At 39.6% G+C, this 9,167-nt stretch overlaps 1 protein-coding gene across 1 annotated transcript in view; it reads right to left on the bottom strand.

The window, feature by feature from the left end:
• Positions 1-3,199: 3,199 nt before the first annotated feature.
• Positions 3,200-9,167, bottom strand: part of MCCC2 (methylcrotonyl-CoA carboxylase subunit 2) — a 64,042-nt gene continuing 58,074 nt past the window's right edge. The window contains exons 16-17 of the mRNA XM_059916551.1: positions 8,603-8,688; positions 3,200-5,883 (exon numbers count right to left, since the gene is read on the bottom strand). Coding sequence (XP_059772534.1) covers positions 5,766-5,883; positions 8,603-8,688 — 204 coding nt within the window. The 3' untranslated portion in view covers positions 3,200-5,765. The remainder of the gene's footprint in view (positions 5,884-8,602; positions 8,689-9,167) is intronic.

The raw sequence follows: 9,167 nt of genomic DNA, 5'->3' as shown, positions 1-9,167 counted from the left end.
AACAATAAATCTTTTAAAAAAATACAAAGTAGAAGTACTCAAATAAATCAGTGCTCTTAAAAATAAAAAAATTGAGTTTCCCTTGTGGCAATATAAACACCCAATCCAGCCTCACTATTGGCGGTGGTGGGAAGTTACCACCTTCCTCTGAATGTTCTGAGTCTGAGGGTCAATACCTTCAGTTTACTTTTCTGTTTACATTATCTTTTTTACTTAGTTTCAGTGTTCCAGTGGTTTCATTTCTGAAAAGTCTTGTTTTTAGTGCAGGCAGTAAAGCTTTCACCAAGTTGGAAAATATAGAGGAATTTATTTTAACCTATGGCTTGCAGAACATGCTACCAGTTAGTGTTTGTTGCTACAAGCTCTGGAGCCTGACGGTGGCAAATTTTTTTCAAAGATTGTTGGAAAAATGTAGGATGCCAGGATACCCCGGGCTCACAGAGTCCAGCAACCAGGTTAGTGCGAGGGAGCCCAGAGCAAGAATGAACGACCAGCCTCATCAACTCCGCTGGAACAACTCAGGGCCAGGCGCCTCCCATCGTTGTCCCTCTGCTCAAGAGTCAAAGCACTGGAGAGTCAGCCTGGCCAAGCCTCGGTCATGTGTCCAGCTCTCAGCTAGGGACCAGGGCTCTCTGCTTGACATGCTCACCAAGATCGCACAGGAGAGGGGTAGTTCCCAAATGAGAATGAAGGTGCAGAGGAGCTGAAGGGGTACTAGGCAGGTGGAAAGACCCTTCCAAGTCACTGCCTCACTGCTACAAGAGGACAGGGGGCGTGCTCTACTTATCTTTGCATCCCATCCCAAAGCCAGACAGACAGTAGGCCTTCAGTAAGTGTTTGTTCATTTGAATAAAATAAACTCTGACAAAGCTGAAGAATGCATCATCATCCTGCTAAATGTTCTCCACCATCAGTCTTACCAAGCCAGCTAGTGCATACACTTACGTGTAGAATTTAAAAAGTCCTGGGCTTCCCTGGTGGCTCAGTGGTTGAGAATCTGCCTGCCAATGCAGGAGACATGGGTTCGAGCCCTGGTCTGGGAAGATCCCACATGCCGCGGAGCAACTGGGCCCGTGTGCCACACCTACTGAGCCTGCGCGCCACAACTACTAAGCCCGTGCGCCTAGAGCCCATGCTCTGTAACAAGAGAAGCCACCGCAATGAAGAGTAACCCCCGCTCACCGCAACTAGAGAAAGCCCATGCGCAGCAATGAAGACCCAACGCAGCCAAAAATAAATAAACAAATTTTTTTAAAAAAACGAAAGCTCCAAAGCAGCTATCTGGAATACTGGCTTGTAAGAATTATCAACACCTGATGTGTAACATCAGTACCCAGTCCATGATAGTGAGTTACAGAGAGAGCAACCATACATCCAGGCTGCCTGGTCAGTCCTGGCTCACACCTGTTTCCCAGTATAATTATTAGCAGTAGGGCCCTTTCACTCTCAAGTGGCCCAGAGTGGATGGTCAATTACACAGTCACGTTGATTATAAGCCTCCTCATCTGGAATGCACATGTGCCTACAAAGGTCAAAGGCAGACAGAAATTTCATTTAGCTGCAAGATCAGCTTTATCCTTAGCATCCTGATTCCAGATACAAGAGAATCCAAGGCACATTAAATAATAAATTATTTTTAAGTGTTTGTCGAAAGGCTTTTTTTCAAAACAGAAAAAACAATGTCATCATTAAATATTAGTTGTATTTAATCTGTACCATTTATAAATGTTATAAATGACGGGAGACCATAAGTGTCTAGTTCATTTTCTTGCCATTTTTCTAAATACTGAATTTCAGAGCCCATCATTAGAGATCCAGTTTTGATCAGGACAGTCAACAATCATCCTTCCAGAACACCATTATCAATAATACATTTTACAACTAACAAGAACTACGCGATCTCCCCTCCCAAAAGTCTTATTAATGAAATCATTCAAAAACCTGCTCTTGCCCCTGTAAATGTAATATACGGCCTCTAGTCATGCCTTGCACGTAACCATGCATGTTTGGTGAATGATCAGTTTTTCACTTGCACATTCAATAGTGCCTTCTGCTAGTGTGACAAATTCTCATTTGAAAACATTTTTCTTGAAAACTGAAAAACAGAAGTAATTTTGTCTCTTTTTCATTCTGTAAGTGCCCAGAAGGGCTAATTTAGAGACTAATTAGCTGTATATTTCTCAAAATTCTAAGTTACTCATATTATCCTGGCTGAAATTATTTTTAATAACTGTTTAAAAAATTCTCATTAAAAAAAATTAGTAGTTACGTGAGGTGATTCATGTGCTAAGTAACCATATTGAGGTAATCACTTCACAATATATGTGTGCCAAATCATCACATTGCATACCTTACAGTTACGTAATGATGTATGTCAATTCTATGTAAATAAAGCCGGAAGGGCAGACAAAAAAGGCTGCCTATTTTGGTAAAATGTTTTTTATCAGATAAAACATACAAAATAATTTAATTAATTTAAGTGTGGTGCCAGTGATGACCGGGATTTTTCCTAAAGAGAGAAAGGTAAAAACACTCCTAAAATATTCATGAATCTTTGACTTGTGGATGGTTCCTACCCATGGAACACCAACTAGTCTTGATAAAAAATCACTTTGTTTTCTGACCTGGTTGTAAATGTTAACCGAAATTTTAATATAATTTACTATTTAAAAATACTCACTGTGTTCCTTTGTTGGTTGGCAAACTAGCCGCCATACGCGCAGGGCTAGGAGAGCTGAGGAAAGAGGCAGCCGTTCCAGATTGGGAGGTGGCAGGTTTAATAAGCCAGGGAACTCACAAACGAGGCTTGGCAGTGGCAGCCGCAAGACGAGGGGATCTCCCTGCCCGCCAGCCAGAATCTTCAAAGTTTATATAGAGGCCTTATCGGGGTTCAGTCACGTATTTAGTCCAGGTGGTCTCAGCAACATCTTACTCTCTCAAGGCTTCGTCCTGCAAGCTATGGGGATGGTAGGCCGTAGGGGAGGCGGGGAGGAGCCAACGATTGATTGGCTGGTTCTGGGTCAGAGGTCATCTAGCGGGTCGGGGTCAACTGGCAGTCACATCCTCCCCATGACCTCCTCAAACATTCTTCTGAAAATGCAACTTACCCCTGAATTGTGATCTTCTATCTATATACTTCTCAAAAAACTGAATTGACTTCTGATACACACTGCAGCCTAAACTGAACATCACACACAGATGTTTGAAATATTAATTTTATTAGGAAAGCATTTGATAGTTGTTTTAGATCATATAATCAATCACTTTAAAATGATGTGGCCTGAGGATACAATTAAAATATAGACTTTTCATTCATTCAACAAATATTTGAGCATCTACAAGTGCCAGGCATTGGAGATACAGGCCAAACAGGAGGATCCCTGCTCTCACAGAGCTTACATTCTAGCAGGAGGGCAATATTAAAGAAACGTTTGTATTTCTTATAAACATATAAGACACAGGAAGTGACAGAGGAAGAAGATGGTGCTCTACAAGAGCACACAACAGGTGTCTAATCCAGCCCAGGGAAATCACAGAGACAAAAGATAGGTCTTTAAGCAGAAGGGAGAAGAGAACAGTTCAGGCACAGGGAACCTCGTAGGCTCTAAGGGGGCAAGGACTTCGTAGGTTTAAGGAACTGGAAGAAGTCTAGAATGGGTGGAGCACCCAGAGTGAAAAGAGGAGTCAGGGAGATGAGACTGAAGAGCTGAGGATCAAGACCTGTGGAGGCCATGAGGGGTCTGGCCCTTCAGGGAACCAGTGAAAGAAGTAAGGAAGGAAGCAGCACGACAGATGTGCACCTGAGAATGGCCACTCTAATTCCAGAGTGATGGAGAGATTGGACTAGGTAAGACTGGATGCAGGTAGACCCCTTCTAAGGCCTGCGTAAAAGACAAAAATAGTAGGGGAATTCAAGAGACAGTTAGGAGGCAAAAATCAGTAGAACTGGATGATTGAGTCTGAGGTTCCTTAGACCTGTTAGACAGACAGGTCTGGAGCTCAGGGGAGAACTGTGTTAAGAACTGTCAACACAGGAATCATCCCCATTTAGATGGCAACTAAAACCATAAGAAGGGCTGAAATGGCCCAGCGAGCATAAATCAAGCCATGTAAAACACATACATTCAAGGATGAGGAGGAATAAAATTCAGTCATAAAAAAGAATGAAATCTTGCCATTTGCAACAGCATGGATGGACCTTGAGGTCACTATGTTAAGTGAAGTGAGAAAGACAAACACCATAAGATCTCACTTATATGTGGAATCTAAAAAACAAAACAAACAAAGCAAAACAGAAAACCAAGCTTATAGATACAAAGAACAGACTGGTGTTTGCCAGAAAGGAGAAGGACGTGGGGTGGACAGAATGAGTGCAGGGGGTCAAAAGGTACAAACTTCCAGCTACAAAATAAATAAGTCCTGGGGATGTAACGTACAGCATGGTGACTATAGTTAATACTGTACTGCATATTTGAAAGTTTGCTAAGCGAGTAAATCTTAAAAGTCCTCATCACAGGAAAAAAAAAAGAAAAAAGTCTGTAACTGTGTTTGATGATGGATGGTAACTAGACTTATTTTCGTGATCATTTGCAGTGTATATAAATATTGAATCATTATGTGGTACACCTGAAACTAATATAATGTTATATTCAATTATATCTCAATTAAAAAAAAAGGAAAAAGGAAATGTGCCAGCGGCAGGGAGAAGAGAGAATGGGGAGTTATTGTTTAATAATAGAGTTTCAATTTGGGATGATGAAAAGTTCTGGAGATGGATGGTGGTGATGTAAATGTACTTAATGTCACAGAACTGCACACAAAAAAGTGGTTAAAATGGTACACTTTATGTTATGTATATTTTACCACAATTATTATTTTAATAAGAATAATTAAATAATGAGATACTTTTGTGCTATTTGTATCTTTCAAAATAAGAATGCATTCACATATGACTAATGAAAAATCAAGACAAATGGTAAAGGGAAGGAGGAATGAGCAGAGGAAATGGGGCCTGCAAAGGAAGCTGAACAAGAATGGCCACGGAGGCTGGTGGAAAACCTAGAGTGTTACAGCAATGGAAGCTAAGGACAGAATTTCTAAGAGGAAGTGTTTGATTGATTTGAATGCCCCAGAGAATTAAATCAGGTAAAATCGGAAAAGGACCCACTGGTTTCAGGAACATGGAGGTCAGTGGTGACCTTGGAGAGGGCTGTTGGCAGTAGAAGCCAGAAAACGAGAGGGTGAGGAGAGAACGGGTAGGAAACAGAGCCCAGAGTGCAGACAAGAAGTCTGACAACTATGGAGAGGAGGACGGTGGTGGCTGGAGGGAAAAGTAACAGATGCTTATTTTTAAAAGTACATTAAAATATCACCATGCATAATCTGCAAAGCAATCAGTTCAGTGGAAATACAACTTTATGTTAAAAAATCTCAACAATACCTGGAATTTACAGATTACAGAACTTTTCATAGTACTTATGGCTTAGAAAGGATAACTCTAAGTTATTCTCTTCCTTTTCAGGGTGGTAAAGCTGAGCCATAGAAAAATTTCTCTAAGAGTTTCTCTAAGAGAATTTACAAGGAATTGAGCTGCATCAAATAAATATCTTCACTGATTTTTTTTTTTAAAGGTAGAAAAGTATAATGCACTGTGGTAAGAAAACAATTTTACTGTAATAGCCACATATTGAAAAAGTCTAAAATTTTAAGGCTACTAATTTATTAATTTTTGGTACATGTCCAATGGAAGATGCTTTATATTCCAATTACATCCTCAAGATACCGAAGTTAGTCTTCTGGATGGGTGCGTTGAGGGCTGCACTAAGACTGAGACCCAGGACCAGCCTGGTGTCCACTGGATCGATAATCCCATCATCCCACAGCCTGATAAAAGAAGAAAAACCGAGTGATTAGGAGTCCACCACCAAACCACCAGTTATACACCCTATGCCCAAAAGTGCCGAGGAGGTTTTCCTTCAGGTAATACGTGGATCTACTGATTAGCTACTATAATCTCGCAATGGAAACAATGTTCAAGAGGGGAATAAAGAGAGAAAGAAAAATAACATGACTCTTACACAGCTTTAGGAACAGCTTACTGCAAGGAACTTCAAAATAAACCCTGGTTTTATTTATTTCAGGAAAAACTTTCCTGTCCCTCCTCCGCCCACACAAACATACAAATCAAGTTGATATATTACTGTCATTATTATGGAGAGCCACATAAACCAAGGTAACAGTCTCCAACCAAAGTCCCTACTAGAAAAGGTATATTCCTCCAAACTCCCAAACTCTTAAGAAACTATGAAAATTACTGAATAGACTTCCGTACATTTTATTAATAAAATAAATACCTTCATACGTAGTTCTTTATTTTTTGCTACAATAGGAAAAACAAGTAATGGCTTTAAACTGCTTTCAGAAGAAACTCAAGTAGAAATCTTAGTTTGCTTTTCATGGACAACCTCACATTTATAAAAAAAAAAATGAGTAAGAAATATTGTTTTTTAAAGGTCATTAGTGGGTGGCAGTTTTGCTTTCTTTAAACAAACTGCCTTCAGTATCTGGACATAGCATCAATTATTAAACCATACTTACATCGACAGACCATGAATCAAATCATTGCTCATCAAATATTCATAATAGGGATCTTAAAGTATCAACAGCCAAAAAAAAAAAAAATATTTCTCTTGTAGTTTGTAACCCGGTCAATTGATTACACTCCCTTCTGAAGCCTACAGCAGAGTAATATAGCAAGCACGATGGTGCCGGGGCTGTTCCAGGTAAGAGGCCCTAATCAAATGTCTGGAAAAGCTTGATTATAAAAACAACTGAGCAGAAGAAAATTGGCATGCTGTACATGTAACATGTAAGGATTAAGAAAAACACAGGAGGTTACAGTACTGTACAGATGATGACAGAGCTCTCCGAAAAGACAGGTCTAGCCACGTTAAAGCCTAAACAGACCACAGAATTTTACTGTTAACCTGAGATTTATTAAACCGAAGGAAGGTGACATAAACTGGCTTGAAAATCCTTTCATCTTTGAAACAAAGTTGGTGTCTCCATGCCACCAACTGTTTCAACAGAAGGGTTAAACATCTATAAATTAGAAGAAAAACCTTGTTGTTTTTCAATATTAATTTCCAAAGATAAGTCTATCTGGGCCATATGCTCTCCTGTCTTGAATATAATCCCCTAAAAACAATAATAATGTAAGTATGAAAATAATAAAGGATTCAGTCTTTCTTAAGAGATGACTTAGCCAGGGCTGAAAAACAAATTAATGGTTCACACAAAATATGCTATTTTTCAAAGTTTAATACTCTAACTGTCCTTGTGAATTTCAAAGTCTTATGTAAAAACAAACAAAAAACTATAGGTGAGCTTACAATGTATATTTTCTCTTTAACCTTTTATATGATTTTCTATTTCCTCTTTGCTTCTACTGGCTACTATGTAAGCCTATTTAAGTGATGTAAAAAGAACGTTTATTTCTCAAATCAAAGACTACAAAATATTTTGTTCTTAATTAAGTGAATCAATGACCCACCACAGCAAAATATACCTGTACATTTGCTTGTAGAAATACATATTAACAAGAAAAGAAACAGGCTTTTCAAAAATCCCAAATGGTATTAATTGAATTTTGAAACTAATTATGCTCTGAGAAATAAGTATGTTCAGTCTTTCCTGCCCCCCCAACATCAGGAGCAGTGCCTGCCACAAAAGATGCATTTGAGGAACTGACATGGATTCTAACTTTTGATTTTCTTTTCTCCCTCCTCTCCAGTTTGCCTTCACAGTAAACGGCATAAATCACAGCATAACCCAATTTTTAAAGGACACAAATAGTTATTTTCTTTTTTCCATCTGCCCAAGGGATAAAAGAAAAACATGAAGCTTCAATTATTCTTCAGAATGTAGAACATTCTGTAGAATGAAGTTGTTGAAAAAAGAGGTATGAAAGCACACACATGTCTCCAACGGGGACAGCTGTGATAATTTATTACCTCATTTAAGTGGTGTAAGAAACAAACAGAATAAGAGCCGCCATGGTGTGTGAGGTAATTGCTTAGTGTTGACATGTGGACCCTGGCTATGAATAATCACCTTCTGAATGCACAAGCTCACGTGTTAACAAGTGTCAGTAAGTGTTCAACCATTTTCATCTTTAAATGGGGTAAAAACAAAATAATCAGAGAGGGCGATGACAGGAACCCATTAGTGCAGAACTAATTCCTGAAGGTGACACAGCCAGAACTATAGCTCTCAACTTCCCAGCCCCAGTGCGGTCCACCTCTGGCCACGGTGCTCCTGCAGGCCTTGGACCACTTCAACTAGGAGCAGGGTAAGGGAAGAGGGGTGGAGAGTGGCAGAATCAGACCAATGGTGATGGATCCAAAGCCTAGCCTGGGAGAAGGAGCGGCATTTCAGCAGTAAGCATTCCCATTATAGAAACAACAGTACAAAATTGTGTCCAAACGTTATTTTTTGGTTCCCATGAGGGTTGGATCATGCCAACTGCTCAGATCTCTGTAAAGCTGCTGCCCTGACTGCCAAGATGTGCCCATCAAGGAGTCAGTTATTCTCTGGCTCTCACCTTGCACTGGAATAGTAAGGGTTTCCTTCCTCTTCAAACCTCTTAATGATGGGCTCTTTTAAAGTTGCTTCATCAGCACTGGAGAACTGAAAGAAAAGGCACAATGAGTAAGGCCGCTGCAGGGGAACAACAGATCCACTCAAGAGAACCTCAAGAAAAAAGGGGCAACAGATTTCATGAACGATAATGTTACAACCAACATCTGCACATTGATGTATCGATTACGTGGGATGCTTTAATATACATGATCTCACCTGAGACATGAGTATCAAATTAGTGCACTGTTATATCCCCCTTACCAGAGCCAATGTCCTGAGGCTGTTTAATGTCAGGTCAAAACCAAAGGTATCACATATTCCAGCAGGGTATAGCAATGGATGTGAATTATACAATATAACAAAGGGCTATATTACATCTTGCAGTTTCTGTATAAGGAGGTGGAACAGTAGGGTATTTTCATTCAAAACAGCTAAAATGTTAAACATTTTAAAGCTTAAAGGGATAAAACAATAAGGCCCATTTTAAATAACCTCTTCAATTTCCCAGATAGCTGAGAGAGATTTTT

Source organism: Balaenoptera ricei, chromosome 3 (genome assembly GCF_028023285.1).
Source record: "Balaenoptera ricei isolate mBalRic1 chromosome 3, mBalRic1.hap2, whole genome shotgun sequence".
In the NCBI taxonomy this organism is placed as follows: Eukaryota; Metazoa; Chordata; class Mammalia; order Artiodactyla; family Balaenopteridae; genus Balaenoptera; species Balaenoptera ricei.
This window is presented reverse-complemented; position numbering and strand designations above follow the sequence as displayed.